Below are 16489 nucleotides of genomic sequence, written 5' to 3'. Positions count from 1 at the left end.
CTCTGTCGGATGACATCACCCACTAGTGAGAATAGCTGCCTGCTGTCCCTGGATAACAACTGTTACAGTAAGTAACATTGCTATACTTTCCACGATTGTAAGCACTAAGTCCAGTATGGCCCCATCCTGCATGGTTTTCTAGTACCAACTGCTTTAACAGCAGTTCTTTTGTAGAGAATCTAGGATCTCCCTATTTCTAGAAGACCCTACAATAGGGCTACTCTAAGCAAACCGTGAATAATCAAAACCACAATTACTGGAACAGCAAATACGGAGGGAGAAGTGTAATAAATGTAATAAGTAACAAGGAAGAACATTCATATAAACAGATATCAGCACAATACAAAAACACTTTAGCAGGCATTCAAATAGATATGCTGTTCACACGTGCCTCCATCGGCATAGAAGTTGATAGGAAGGTGTTACATGAGCAAACTTCTTCAGTCCACAAAGTACCGGTAGTCTAACCGCTGCATTTTGTACCAGTTGCAATCGCCACATATTTTTCTGGGAGAGTACCAAGTAGGCGATGTTACTCTCCTAGCAATTTTATACTAACTGTCTTTTCCTGTCTGTATAGCTGAATTGTACTCCTCAGTGATTTTATCATGTTGCATGAACAGCATATCTGTTTGAATGCCTGATAAAGTGTTTTTGTATTGTGCTGATATATCTGTTTATATGAATGTTCTTCCTTGTTACTTATTACACTTCTCCCTCCGTATTTTCTGTTCCAGTAATTGCGGTTTCAATTATTCACGGTTTTTAGCTTGCTGGCTCCTCCCCCCAAATGACATCAGCTTGCATAGAGAAATCGCTGATTCCAAGCGTTTACAGAGAAAATCGCTGATTCCCAGCACTTTCTTCACTGTGTTTTGCCTCTCCTTCAGGAACAGGCCAGCTCTCCTACCATGTTATTCGCAATTTCACCATATTCACGATGGTTTTTAATAGAAAACAGCGAATAACATATGAAAAAAGTTTTATATTCAGTTTTTCTGTATTTGCGGTTCTGTTAATCCCCTATCACAGTGAATACGGAGGAGAAGTATATATCATTCTTGTTTTGCTGAGCTTTCTCATTATTGTTTGTTAAATGATGTACAGGGATCTCATAGTCCATCCTTGAGGGCCGTAATCCAGTTGGGTTTTCAGGATTTCCCCAATGAATATGCATTGAAAGCAGTGCATGCACATAAATCTCATGCATATTCATTGGGGAAATCCTTAAAACCCAACTGGATTGCGGCCCTCAAGGAGGGACTTTGAGACCCCTGTGTTAGTTTTATTGCTAGGATTCAATTTGCCATGTCCAAATTTACATGCTTGATTTGTTATTTATTTTTTACTCTTAAGCTGTGCATGTTGTAAACTGCCTTGTGTGACTTCCTTTATAAAGAACTCCTGTTATAGCCATGGTAGTGATTCTTTTGCAGCAAATGCACTGAAGCCCATAGGAATCGAATATGTTTCAGTGCATTTGCCGTGAGGGAATCACTACCGTGGCTTTCTAACAGGAGCCCAGTTAATAAATCCCAATAAATATTCAATTTTTACCACACAATATGTTGGTAGTATGTGTTCCAGTTTGAACTTTGGGGCTCTTTTACTAAAGCTTAGCCTGCTAACATAACTAATGCACAATAAATGTTAAGAAACCCATTTTACACCTTTGGACTACTTGGCATTTAGCACATAGTACGCTTTAGTGTCCCTATGTAGTCTTAAACTGAATTATTAGATTCCAGAGCTAAGCTGAATTTTGGAAGGATAATTTCTTAAAAGGGTACTTTTGGAACTGTATCTGTAAAGTTGCTTCTTTAACTGTGAATGCATTTGGAACACATCACTGATTGTTCTGACATAATAATTACCACCTGTTAGGGAAATAGGTCTTTTTTTTTTTTTGTATGTTATCCTTTTTCTGTTCCATACCCATATTTCAAAAGAGAGGAGCCCAATTCTGTTGATATGGTTAGATTCTGCAACTCACTTTATGTACCCGCAAGAAACTGAGGATTGTTCCGAACCGATATAAACAGTGAGATCTTGATAGAGAAATGATGACGCTGGGACGTCCATCTCCAAGCAGCAATAGCAGATGAAAGGAGCTGATAGTTACACAAAATATCCCGAGCTCGAAGCCCCATAGCATGTAAATAACAGCTAAAATGAATAGATTCCAAAAGTGACAATTCCATTTGAGTGGCAGTGAAATCTTCTGCTGATCTGTAGCAGTCATTGATGTCTCATAGCACATGCCACGTTCTTAGTTAACTTGCATCCGAGCCATCTTCTTTTAATTAGGATATGTTCTGAGCAATGTAACACAATAATAATTTTCAGTCCCATTGCAGACAAACTTATGCTAATGCCTTTGGGATTTCAGACCCCCTCCCTCCCCCTCGAGTCCCATAACTTGCTGGGGTTCAAGTTCTCATTCCTCCCAACATGGCAGAAGCTTCCTTATATTATCATTTTATTTTCTTATTTCATAATTTATATAATTTAAATAGTTGGATTTAAATAGGTAACTTAGTTTTTCAGCCTTTCAGTAGGAATTTCTCCTTTACCAGCGCGTTTCGCTTTTTCTTTATCAAGGTTGGGGAAGCTGAAAAGTAAAAAGATACATTGATAATAAATCTTAGTTATTTTAACTAAAATATTTTACAGCAGAGAATCCTTCTTATCTAGGTAACACTTTATCTCATTTACATGCTGTCAGCTATCAAAGATGGCTGCGGCGTTCCTGCAACTAACTGAAATAGGGAATCCCCCTGACGTCACAACCGGTTGAAACCGGAAACTAACAAATCGTTACAAAGTTAATAATTAATAATTTATTGATATGGTCGCACAGATACAGAAAAGCATCCAGGCAACTACACAATGAGGAAATGTATATAAAAAATGAGCAATAGGGATCGTTTAAAAGTCAACTTGAGTCATTCAATCTGACGTTTCATTTAAACCCCCCCTCCCCCCGAGCCATAGAGTTCAAAGTGAACATCTATCTCAATTATCTTAAATTAAGGCTGCTCTCAATATTACCTCTCTCCCACCCTACAGTAATTACATCTAAAACCCACCATTTTAGTCCTGCAATTTATGACCGCATAGTTTCCAGTGACAGACTAGCAGGGATGATTCATTTTGATTATGTACTTGGGACTTATGTACTGTCAATCTTATTTGAATGGAACATGTCCGCCCCAACATATAGTTTAGGGCACAGGCATTGGATCACATAATTTATATGATCTGAGTTGCAGTTTATCCGATACCTGGAGTGGTAGATCTCACCCATACATGGATGAATCCATGTCTCACCTAATAGAGTAAAAGGGCACCACTGGCATTGACCACAAGGGAGATGGCAACCTACACTCCTAGGTAAAACTTTCCTCAATATACTGTGGTCGATATATTCTCCAACATTTTTCCCTCACTTTTGGAAAAAATGGGATGGTCAGCTATTGTTGGACAGGCTAATTTCACAATATGCCAATGTTTTGCAATTATCTGAGTGATATTGTAGGCATAGGTGGAATATTGCTGAATGAACGCCACCAATTCAGCAGGGCTATCTTCCCATTGATCATGTAGAAAGAGCCACTTAACGGTCATATTTTGCCCGAATATAGGCTTTTTTTCACAACATCTCGTTGATAAAAGTGAGATTTCATCATCTTTGCTTGCACTCGAAATTCATCCAAAGAATAGCAGATCCTCTAAAGGGGGAGGAACTGACTAATGGGGAGGCTCTTTTTAAGACCTCCAGGGTGAAAACTGTGAAAGCGAAGCAAGCTGTTTCTGTTCGTGCTCTTTCGATATATTGTCAACAATTTATCATTATCTTTCTTAATTTTGATGTCCAAAAATGCAATTTCATGGTGTTGAGTAGTTGCAGTAAATTTTATGTTGATGTCAATTTGATTTAACCCCTCCACAAACTGTAGAAGCTCTTCTTCAGTGGAAGACCATATACAAAATATCATCCAAAAATCGCTTCAAGATAACCACATGCTGAAACAGTTCCATCTTGAAAATATGATCCTCCTCCATAGCCGCCATATATAAAGTGGCTAGGAGGGGGCCAAAGATACCCCCATAGCGATCCCATGTAGCTGTTGGTAGAAATTATTTTGAAACCAAAAATAACTTTTTAAAAAAAACAAGTGTTGCCGTTTCTATCAGCAGAGTATTAGGTATTTGGGGTCGCACTGTCTGTTCACTAAATATTTTTTGAAGAAGTACTAAAGCTTAGTTCACCAGAATCATCGTGTACAAAGCAGTTACATCAAGCGTAACTAATATCCAGTGCACTTCAGCAGTCTGAATTTCTGAAATCATTTTCAGCATGTAAGTGGTGTCCTTGACATGAATTTAATCTTCTGGACATCTTTCTGCAGAAAAATATCGAGAAACTTAAGACAAAGGTTCTAAAGGAGAATTCCTCATTTCTTTTTTTGTGTTCAATTGAAATATCGTACATTCAAAAGTCTCAGACCACCATATACAGAATGAGTACATACCATAGAATAAGAAAGCTGAACCCTCTTTCCCAGCCATAAGTAGGATTGCAAAATCCCATGAAGTTGCCATTCATCTTTCATTTTTAAAAATAAAGGTAACATTTGAAAGGTGCATTGTCACTTGGCGCCAAAATCATATTAAAATGAAGAACACGACCCAGCAGAGAAAGAGGGTAGGCCCTCCAAAGATTTAACTTCACAGCAGTATCTCTGAAGAGGTACCACATTTAAAGCATACAGGCAATAAAGTTGAGCTGGAATACACACCCCTAGAGGGACACTAAATCTGTATCAACTTTTGGTTTTGGTAGCAATGTTATCGATGCTACATTGGCATGTCTCAGAAAGGTACCTTCCTGTATAACCACATTATAATATGCAAGAAGAGGTTCCGATAGAGAGGGCTATAGGAGCCTATAAAACTCACCAGAAAACCTATCTGGTCCCGGTGCAGAACCCAATTTGAGAGAATGAATGTCCTGCTGTAGTTTTCACAGTGAGGGAAAATTAAAGTGCCCAATTGTTTTACAGTAGGGATAAGTTTGCATGTCTAATATAGTCCTGCACATCTAGGGCAGACAGAGTCCCCAGCCACATAAAAAGCTGTAAAGTATTATTTAAAGTGGCGGGAGATGCGTTCTGGCTCAGAATGTAATTTTTCTGAGGGATCTCTAACTGCTGTAATATTTCTCCAACCCCACCCCCTCTCCCCCAAAATTTTTTTTTCACCAGTTGTGCTAACAATTATCCACTTTTATTACCATATCTAAAAAAAATTCCCTTTCCTGAACAGCATACGTGTGGTACACTCATGTATCATGGTATCCAAGGTTACCTGAGTTGCCCGTATAGTCTCTTTTTTTTTATCAGGGGAAGGGTGTTTCATAAAGCCTTTTTATCTCTCTGCAGCTGCTTTTCTAAGCCTAATATACCAGCTGCCAATTTTTTATTCTTGGCGCTGACATAGGCTATGATATCTCCCCAAATGGCCACTTTGGCTGCGGACCAAAATAATAGGGGATCCTGAGCATGCTGCACATTTGTTGTGGTATACTCATCCCATTTTGTTTGCAAATGTACCAAAAAGTGTGGATCTTTATATAGATGCGCTGAGAAGCGCCACCCTCTTCTCTGATGGTAAAAAGTTGATGAATCTAATTCCACCCAAACCATACAGTGATCGGACATCTCCCCAGGGCCCACCTCTGCCAACAAAACCAAGGAAAAAAGACTTTGCTGCACAAACATTTAATCTAATCTGGAATAGGTACCGTGGGCCCTGGAGAGGTGAGTATAATCACTCTCTTGGGAGTGCAAAGCTGTCCAAGTATCCACCAAATTCAATGCTGAGGTAAGTCTTTAAATCATTCTGAGGGCCTTCCCCTCCCGATGACTAGATCCACCACAACTGTCAAATTGTCTGACTTGATACTTATTGCAGACTCCTAACAATTGTCTCTAGAAGATTTTATCATGGTAGGCCGGGCCATAAACCACCAGCAATGTTTTGATCTCTTCTTTGCAAATTAAGGCCCAATAAAAGGAATCTACCCTGGGTGGACTTCTGTAAGGTGACTATTTTGCACTGCAGGGGACTTGCGTGCCAACACTGCCACCCTTTCATGCCTGCCTCCGGAGGAAGAGAAGTGCATCTTCCCCCACCTAGTGTCGCTGAAGTTTTAGGTGCTTATCAGAGCCGTGTTTCCTGGAGACAGGCTATATCAGTTCTGTGATGCTGTAGTGCTTGCAAGTTTTTTATATGCTTTATGGGGGAGGTGATCCCGCCCACATTCCAAGAAATTATCTTAACAGAATTAGAATTTTGCACTTCATGTGTTCAAGACCCAAAAAGCCACAATTACAAAGACAAAGGGTGAGATGTGCCCAGCCCCCTGCCGCCCAGCCCCTGAAACTGCAATGAGTTAGAGAGAAAAAATAAACAAGAAAACCATATAGACCCAGAAGCAAAACAGTAAATAGGAAAAATAACTCTAATCTAACAAACAAATTATACATTAAAAGGTAGAGACCCTTTCTCTCCCTCCCCCATCCCATGGTCCCAGCTCTCGCCATCCTCATCTATACCAGTGGTATTCAACCCAGTCCTCAGGGACCACCTGGTCGTATCCTGAAAATCTGACTGGCCAGGTAGTCCCTGAGGACTAGGTCGAACTTAAATGTATAATTTATTGAATGTCATAGAGGACTTTTAAATGTATGTAGTGGCATAGAATTTGATAACGAAGATGTAGAAAAGGGAAAGAGATTTATTTAATACATCATACTACCCAAACCAAAATCTAATATAGAACAGAGGGTATGTCACAGATGTTAAAAAAACTTTTGAAATACATAAACTGCCTAAATTAGGCTGACTTAGATGTTTCTATTCTAGATGTTCCCATAAGGGTTAAAATACAAGAACTATTTTTTCTAAACTAATTTATTTAAGGTAGAAACATAGAAACATAGAAAGATGACGGCAGAAAAGGGCTATAGCCCATCAAGTCTGCCCACTCCACTGTCCCACCCCATTAAGTCAGAGTGCTGCTCGACCTACGTAGAGATCCCACGTGGATGTCCCATTTATTCTTAAAGTCAAGCATGCTAGTGGCCTTGATCACCTGCACCGGTAGTTTGTTCCAGTGATCCACCACCCTTTCTGTAAAGAAATACTTCCTGGTGTCACCACCAAATCTCCCTCCTCTGAGTTTGAGCGGGTGCCCCCTTGTGACTGAAGGACCTTAGGAAAGGATATGTCATTTTCCACCTCGACACGACCTGTGACGTACTTAAATGTCTCAGTCATGTCACCCCTCTCCCTGTGCTCCTCTAGAGAGTAGATCTGCAACTTGCCCAGTCTTTCCTCGTATGAGAGACCCTTGAGTCCGGAGACCATCCTAGTGGCCATTCGCTGGACCGACTCAGCTCAAAGTACATCTTTACGGTAATGTGGCCTCCAGAATTGCACACAGTACTCCAGATGAGGTCTCACCATGGTTCTGTACAGTGGCATTATGACTTCAGGTTTACGGCTGACGAAGCTTCTATTGATACATCCCATCATCCGCCTTGCCTTGGATGAGGCCTTCTCTACTTGTTTGGCAGCCTTCATGTCTGCACTGATGATTACTCCCAAGTCCCGTTCTTCTGAGGTCGTAGCTAGTGTTTCTCCATTCAAGGTGTATGTTCTGCATGGATTTCTGCTGCCGAGATGCATCACCTTACACTTCTTTGCGTTGAAGCCCAGCTGCCATGTCGAGGACCAGTTTTCCAACTTGATCAAATCCTGCGCCATACCATCCGTGAGATCGCTTTCACCTACTATATTGCACAGTTTGGCGGCGTCGGCAAACAGCGCTACTTTTCCCTGAAGCCCTCGGGTCAAGTCCCTTATGAATATGTTAAAAAGGGATGGTCCCAAGACTGAGCCCTGCGGCACTCCGCTAGTCACCTCCGATGTCTTAGAGAGGGTGCCATTGTCCACCACCCTCTGAAGTCTTCCACTCAAGGAGCAGACATATCATAACTAAAGGTGATCAGATCATAGGACCTCCTATAATCTATATATTATTTCGGGTCCACATCCTGATTCAAAGATGTAATTACCTACGCCTGTCCCACCCCACCTACCTCACCTATTTCATGTAACAACTTCAAAAATACCTATTGCAGATGGTGTGCTGCTTTAAATAAATAAATAACAATGAAAAATATTCAAAAAATATTTACTAACTCAAAATCAAAACAGTGTGTAAATTCAAACCATCAGGCCATATTGTGAAGAGAGAAAGCAAGTTGCAAGCTGATACATTCTGATGCTATTGCTTCAACATCTATAAAGGCAGCCAGGAAATGCTTTCCTTCAGCACTACTACTCTAGACTATTGCTGCTGCTGCTGCCACCTAATGGTTATAAATTGCTAAAACAAATAGGTTATAGGGAGGAGCTGTAGCTGCTTTTCATATGCTTGCACTTCTGTTCTGATGTCACTTTAGAGCCTTATATTGCTTATCATGGGAAGTTGAGTACTAGGAATTTTGCATCTTACTAATTGGATTGGGCAAGGGGATTTTGTCAAACAGCAATTTAGTATCAGTAACTACCATCAGTCAGATTGCGGTCAACTGGACTTGAATTTAATTTAGTCAATTCTTAGGGCTAATGCTGCATATAGGAGAATTTTAAACAACTTTGATAGTTTTATAAAAATTGCTCTTTGATTTCTAAAATTTGGCTTGGACATAAAATGGGTTAAAACTAAAATGTAGGCTTATGTATAGTAGTATAGTTTGTGAATATCTGGTAACCTGGGAGAACCTGTAGCTTTGCAATGATATGCTTTCATGTTATGACCTTAACCAATGTTTCCTCTAAGGACTGAGTAGATGTGAGCAAAAATTTTCTGTTATATTACCCTGATGGTATTATACACACTGAACATTAAAAATTAAGAATTACAAATATAAATTTAAAAAAAATGGAAAACATGATATTTTATTGAAAGGACTTAAAAAACATTTTTCAATTAGCTCTGAGACCAACGCTTCCTTCCCCAGATCCTGACCTAAGCAAGGAGGTTTTAGTCTGACAATTGGTCAAAAATGTATTAAAATTTAGTTTAATGAAAATATATTATCTTAATTCTGTTTTCTATTTATATTTATTAACCTTTTATAAACGGGTACAATACTATATTCTGAATTAAAAATAAAATTCTTTTTTCTGCCTTTGTTTTCTGGCCATTCACTTCTGGTTCCTGCTTTCCTCCATCTTAAGTCTCTTTCCAGAATTTTTCATTCTTTTCCTTTCAGCGTGCTTCAATTTATTTTTCTACCTCTGTGTCCAGCTATAACTCATTTTTCCTTAGCAACAGCAGCAGATGAATCCAGAGACTAGTGGGACATCACACATCTACCAGAAGGTGGAGATATAGAAACTGATTAACAGGGATTAACTTGGATATAACTGTTCCTGTTCTTCAGTATTCTATATCTTCAGCAGGTGGATGGTTGCAGTTCCACTGGCTCCTGGATTTTTTTTGCTGTTTGCCCAGTTTTGGCTCCTGTTGAGAGTGCTTTTCAGTGAGCAAGGGGTGTTTGGCGGTGGCAACTTTGGGGGTTACACCTGGGCCCCCCCCAGGTCCCTGCCCCACCATTCCCTCCAAAGATGTGAGATGTGTCTGGCTATCTGGGTTTTTTTTTTTTTTTTCTTCTTTCTCATATTAAAAGAAAAAAGAAATTATAGAGTAGCTTTGAAGCAGTGATATACTGGCAGTATACAGACTGCAACTACCAGTCTTCCCAGCAGTGCCAGTTCGATTGGGTTAGCAGTGTATTGATTTATTTGGGGCTGTCTGAGGCAGTTAGAGAATGTTGTGTGGTTGTTTGTGCCTTGCTGTTTACCTGGTTGCTGTGGTCAGAGTATTTCTGGGGGCTTAATTATCTTAATTATGGCAGCAGAGGCAGTCAAGCAGTGTTTGCGTTGTTGGGTCTCTGTTCTGCAGACTGTGTAGGCGTTGCAGGGGAGGAAAGCAATATAGCGCCAGAGGACATAGGCATTTCCCGCGCGAAAGATGCGCGGCCTCGCTCTCCATAGATCACATAGAAATAGACGGCAGATAAGGGCCACGGCCCATCTAGTCTGCCCACCCTAATGACCCTCCCCCTTTGCCTAGTGAATAGATCCCACTTGTCGATCCCATTTGGCCTTAATCACTACAGGTGATTGAGGCCAGCAGCGTGCCTGATTAAGGCCAAATGGGATCGACAAGTGGGATCTATTCACTAGGCAAAGGGGGAGGGTCATTAGGGGAGGGTCATTAGGGTGGGCAGACTAGATGGGCCGTGGCCCTTATCTGCCGTCTATTTCTATGTGATCTATGGAGAGCGAGGCCGCGCATCTTTCGCGCGGGAAATGCCTATGTCCTCTGGCGCTATAGGGTGGTTGATCGTATATATCTAAAAATTTTCCATTACAAAATTAATCATTACATAACCACAGATCACAGTCCCAAGCTCAATTCTTCAAGGTGATAAAGCCAATTAAAAAAATGTGCTTTTAAATGTCTTTTAAAATTTATATTTGATTCTTCTTTTCTTAAGTCTATGGGCAAGTTATTCCATAACTGCTGAACTAAATAAAAGAATGCACAATCTCTAGTTGACGCAAGATGTTCCTTCGAGGTGTGAGGAACAACTACCCTATTGTCATTCAAAGATCGTAATAAACGCCTTGGGACATAAAATAACGCCTCTCTCCCCTTTATCAATATTTCCATCCTCTTTATATATTTCCCCTTCCATACATCTGCCCAACTTCCATCCAGTATCTCCCCTTTCACTTTCTATATTTCATCCTGCTGGTAGATGAGTGCTATCCCACTAGTCTCTGGATTCATCTGCTGCGTCTAAAGGAAAGAAAATTAACAGATAAGAATATAATTTTTCCTTACTATCTAGTCTTCAAGTTCCCTCCTTTTTTATGATCTACCAGCAGTTTCCATCTCTTTCCCCTCACCCTGTGTCTCCTATTTAATTCCTTATTCCCAATCTTGACTGACTATCTGTCCTCTTTCTCTCCCCCTGCTATACAGTGTTTGCCCCCTATATCTGCCTTTTCTTTCCTCTTCTATCATCTCCCTTCCTTTTGACGCTCTTCCCCCAAATATTTATTTTATTTATTCAATTTTCTATACCATTCTCCCAGGAGAGCTCAGAACGGTTTACATGGGTTTATTCAGATACTTAAGCATTTTTCCCTGTCTGTCCCGGTGGGCTCACAATCTATCTATCGTACCTGGGGCAGTGGGGGGATTAAGTGACTTGCCCAGGGTCACAAGGAGCAGCGTGGGTTTGAACCCACAACCCCTGGGTGCTGAGGCTGTAGCTTTAACCACTGTGCCACACTCTCCCTGCTCATTTCTCTCCCCTCTTTCATCCAGTGTCACCTCCTCTTCTCTCCCTTTTCATTCAGCATCTCCACACACTCTACCTTTCATCAGTATCTCCATTTGTTTTTCTTTCCCCTTCTATACAGTTTGCACCTCTCTCCCCTTTCATCATCTCCTTCCTGTCTCCCGCCTTCTGTACAGCTTATTTTCCCCTCCCATCCTGCATCTCTCCTCTCTCCCCTTTATCAATATTTCCATCCTCTTTGTATATTTCCCCTTCCATACATCTGCTCCCCTCTCCCCCTCACCTTCCATCCTCTTTGTATATTTCCCCTTCCATACATCTGCTCCCCTCTCCCCCTCACCTTCCATCCAGTATCTCCCCTTTCACTTCCCCGTTCCATCTTCTCCCTCCTTTCTGTACCCCACCCCAAATATCTGCCCTCTTCTCCCTGTTCTATCTAGAATCTGTCTTCCTACTTCTATACAAAATCTACCCCATCTGTCCTCACACACCACTTCCACCCTTTAGCATCCCAACTGGTGCTTCTGCTTTCTGAAAGCAGCAGCAGTGGTAAACTAAAACAGATCGGCTGTGGGACCTTCCTGGCAGTTGAAGAAGTGACATTGGGGAGGGCGAGCTGGCAGCCATGGGTATGTATAGGAAGGTCCTGCAGCAGCAGTTGCACAAGATGGAAGAGTGGTACCAGAGGTGCTGGCCCCGACTCCACCAGTTGCATGGTGGGGCTGAATGGCTGTGCAGCCTTCTGCTAAAAGCAGTGCAGCCACACAGCTTAGAGGGAGCGTTCACCTCAACCCATTTTGTCTGTTGGACAAATCTTTACTTTGGTTTGTGTGTGTTGGTTGTGAAAATTTTTGCCTCTTGCAACATTTCTCTTTTTCAATATAACTTTATGTGATAATTTAGTAAGCTTATCTGGACTTTCGAACTATGTGAATCTAATAGAGTAATAAGTGTATATACTTTTTTCATAGGAGCCCTTTGAAGATGGATTTGCCAATGGAGAAGAAGGCACGCCCACTGGGGAAGTTGATGTTAAAGGTGTGGTAAAGTTTGGCTGGATTAAAGGTGTATTGGTAAGTGAATGTTCATTACTCAAAATGGTTGCCAGAATGTTCATGCATGTTCCTGGCTCCCAATAATCTTAAATCCAGGACTAGTCTTTTTAAAACTAGATAAATGAATCTTTAAGTTTGGGAACCCAGAAACTGGAGTAAGCAGAGGGAAAATAACTCTTAATACTGCCATAAGTGAGTACTATATGATTTTAATCAAAATTGCTGAATGAACTTTGTCAAAAGAATCTGCTGAAAATCTGCTGAAAGTTTTCTTGGAAAACATAACATTTTTGATAAATTTTACAGCCTATGTTAAGTTAGTATTCTCTACACAATACAAACAATTTCATGCAGGATTTATTTAGAGCTTTTTGTTCGCAGAAGTGGGTTTTCATGGTCTTTCCCATATATGTAGTTAGATTCCCTTTTATAAGGCCAAACTAGATAACTAGCTTGTCCTTTCTGGAGGGAATTTCCTTATTACCCAGATAGAGCCCCAAGGCCAACCCTCTCCCCTTTCACTATATGCCTGAAACATTGAGGGGACCCCAATTCAGGCATTCTCCTCTTATGTGATATAATAATAAATCACCCTATTACTGTTGTCACTTGTGTATACTGTTGATGCCACTAACCCCCCTTTTTATGAGACTGTGTTAGGCTTTTTTATTGCTGGCACTGACTGTAAAAACTCCAATGCTCATAGAATTGTGTGAGCGTCTGAGCTAATACTGCTGCAGCTGTTGATATAAAAGCCTAATGCGGATTCATAAAAAGTGGCCTAAATTGGGAAAATAGCCTAGATATTTATTCAACTGTGCTCTTTTCCTGTATGTGTTTGATTTAAGTTAAGAAATGTACTACTTGTGCACCACCGATTTTCTGGCAACAGATGGTCCGGTGCCTTCTTTAGTCCAGCAAAAACCCCAAGACAAAATATCCTTAAAAGACACCAAAATATAAGTTGGGCATGCCCTAGGACATTGCAGGAAAGTTAACTCCCTAGACTCCACCAAAAATATATAAACCTCAAATCTAAATTTTTAAGATAAGGAGCACCCTCAGCGTGAGTTTGAAAGCTTTAAAGAGCGACTCAAAGAGCAGCTCTAGTGCTTAAAATAGCAAAGCCAGCAGACACTGAGCATAGATTACCACTTACTGCCAGCCGCACACCATCATCTGGTTGCTCCTGTGTGCTTTAAAGGGTGGCAAGTCAAATGCGTGCAAGACAAACGCGTGCGGACAAACGCATGCAAAGACATTTGAGCGCATGATAACTGTGCCAAGACATAAGCGAGCAGACAAGTGAGCGCAAAGACAATTGCGCACAATGATAATTGCGCGCAAGACAATTGAGCGGAAGGACAAATCAGGGCAACGACAATCACGCGTGCATTCACATTACTATGGTTACATTAGCTCCTTTTTTACGTGCTCAGAACAGCCCGCCTTCATTTTGCTAGCCTCTTTGTGATTTGTTACGTAAGCTCCTTTTTTACGTGCTCGGAACAGCCCACCTTCCTTTCGCTGCCGACTGTGTTTGTTATAGGTCTGGTCTAGAACTTGCTCTATAACAGGTATTTCTCTTGCGCAGATTTCACTCACCTTTGGTGAGAGCAACACTACTTCCAAATTCGGATTTCACTCGCCTTTGGTGAGAGTGACACTACTTCCAAAAGCGCGTGGGTCAAACTATGAACCAGTCATAACGGGACAAAACGTGTGGGTCATATGCGCGCCGACTATTACTGAAAACTGAACTTTTCCTCAGATGTCTTGCGCTCACTTGTCTTGCACTCACTTGTCTGTGCTCAGATGTCTTGGCTCCCTTTTCTTCACGCTCCCTTGTCTTTAAACTCATTTGTCTGCTCCCATTTGTCCGCGTACTTATGTCTTGCGCGCATCTGACTATGAACCGCTTTAAAGTGCAAGTCAAGTGCAAACAATGTGCAATAAATAAATATATATAAAAGTGGAAGACAAAAAGTTCACTGTCCTGCAATGCCCCGAATGCTTAACCCACTGACCTGAACAGAGAATGAAAAATTAGTCACTTGTCCCTCCGGTTACTTAGCTGAATAAAGGTGCTTTAGTCAAATAGTAGCAAGGAGAGTCCAGCTTTTTTGGATCAAAGACCAAAGTTAAGGTGCAGTCCTCTTTCAACATGGCTCGACCCAGCAGGGTTTCAGGGCAAAAGCCAACAGGCCAACACGACTGTAGGTAAGTGATTCCAGTCAGGCAAGGCAAAAAGGGGGAGGAACTGGAGACACAGCAACAGCTTTAAATTCTCAGGCAATTAGCAGCATAATTACATTAGAGCAGGGGTCTCAAAGCCCTTCCTTGAGGGCCGCAATCCATTTGGGTTTTCAGGATTTCCCCCAATGAATATGCATGAGATCTATGTGCATGCACTGCTTTCAATGCAACTCTCAAACAATAGCTTTTGTGGTTAGTGGGATGAGTCCAGCAATCCAGTTGCAGAGATATGGCACACATCTGACACGTGCCACATGGACTGTTGCTTCCAAGTTGATTATAGGTTTGAGGAACTGCAGGAGAAGTAAGCATGCTAGACAGGTTTTTGGGTCTAGAAAAAGCAATACATGGACCATCCTTAAAAACATCATGCATTGCCAAAATGCCCCAGAATTTACTTCTGCAGTCCTGCAAAATTTACTTCTCCTGCAGCTATCGTTTGAGAGCTCATACTACTTGTGTGTCAGCTGTCAAAAAATCTTCATAGGGCGCACAAGCAGACAGATCAGGGCTGGTAGAGCATAAAAGTAAACCCTGCTGGGTCGAGCCGTGTTGAAAGAGGACTGCACCTTATCTTTGGTCTTTGATCCAAAAAAAGCTAGACTCTCCTTGTTACTATTTGACTACAGCACCTTTATTCAGCTAAGTAACTGGAGGGACAAGTGACTAATATTTTCATTCTCTGTTCAGGTCAGTGGGTTAGGCATTCGGGACATTGCAGGATAGTGAAACTTTTGTTTTCCACTTTTATATATATTTATTTATTACACATTGTTTGCACTTGACTTGCACTTTTTTTTTTTAAAGGTGGCCACTGATAATGGCACCATTTACAGAATTCAAGCCTAAGTGAGTAAATTAAGCACTGCATGACTCATGAAATTCTTTCCAACCCCTTTGCATGTGCTTGTTTATATGTATCTCTATTGCATGCTTGCCTGTTTGTATTTTGGTATAGAAACATAGAAGATGACGGCAGAAAAGGGCCACAGACCATCAAGTCTGCCCACTCCAACAACCCTACCCCCTTGAATTTACCCCCCTAGAGATCCCACATGTGTATCCCATTTCCTTTTAAAATCCTTCACGCTGCTGGCCTGAATCACCTGAGGTGGAAGTTCATTCCAACGATCGACCACCCTTTCGGTGAAGAAGAACTTCCTGGTGTCGCCATGAAATTTCCCACCCCTGATTTTCAGCGGATGGCCTCTTGTGGCAGAGGGACCTTTAAAAAAGAAGATATCATCCTCCACCTCAATACGGCCGGTGATATATTTAAACGTCTCTATCATGTCTCCTCTCTCTCTACGTTCTTCGAGTGAATATAGCTGCAATTTATTCAGCCTTTCTTCATACGGGAGGTCTTTGAGTCCCGAGACCATTTTGGTGGCCATTCTTTGAACCGACTCAACTCTCAGCACATCCTTTTGGTAATGTGGCCTCCAGAATTGTACACAATACTCCAGATGAGGCCTCACCATGGATCTGTACAATGGCATTATAACTTCGGGCTTCCGGCTGATAAAACTTCTTCAGATGCAACCCATCATTTGTCTTGCCTTTGATGAAGCCTTCTCCACTTGATTGGCAGTCTTCATGTCTTTGCTAATGATCACCCCCAAATCACGTTCCGCCTTGGTCCTAACTAAGGTTTCACCATTTAGTGTGTAAGTTTTGCATGGATTCCTGCTGCCGAGGTGCATGACCTTACATTTTCTAGCATTG

The 16489-nt window shown here is 41.3% G+C and overlaps 1 protein-coding gene across 1 annotated transcript in view; it reads left to right on the top strand.

The window, feature by feature from the left end:
• SLC12A2 (solute carrier family 12 member 2) overlaps window positions 1-16489 on the top strand; it is a 333014-nt gene that overhangs the window by 32907 nt on the left and 283618 nt on the right. Inside the window, exon 2 of the mRNA XM_033928970.1 lies at window positions 12425-12526. Coding sequence (XP_033784861.1) covers window positions 12425-12526 — 102 coding nt within the window. The remainder of the gene's footprint in view (window positions 1-12424; window positions 12527-16489) is intronic.

This window comes from Geotrypetes seraphini, chromosome 1 (assembly GCF_902459505.1).
Source record: "Geotrypetes seraphini chromosome 1, aGeoSer1.1, whole genome shotgun sequence".
Lineage (NCBI taxonomy): Eukaryota > Metazoa > Chordata > Amphibia > Gymnophiona > Dermophiidae > Geotrypetes > Geotrypetes seraphini.
Note: the sequence above shows the minus strand (reverse complement) of the source record. Positions and strands in the feature narration are given on the sequence as shown.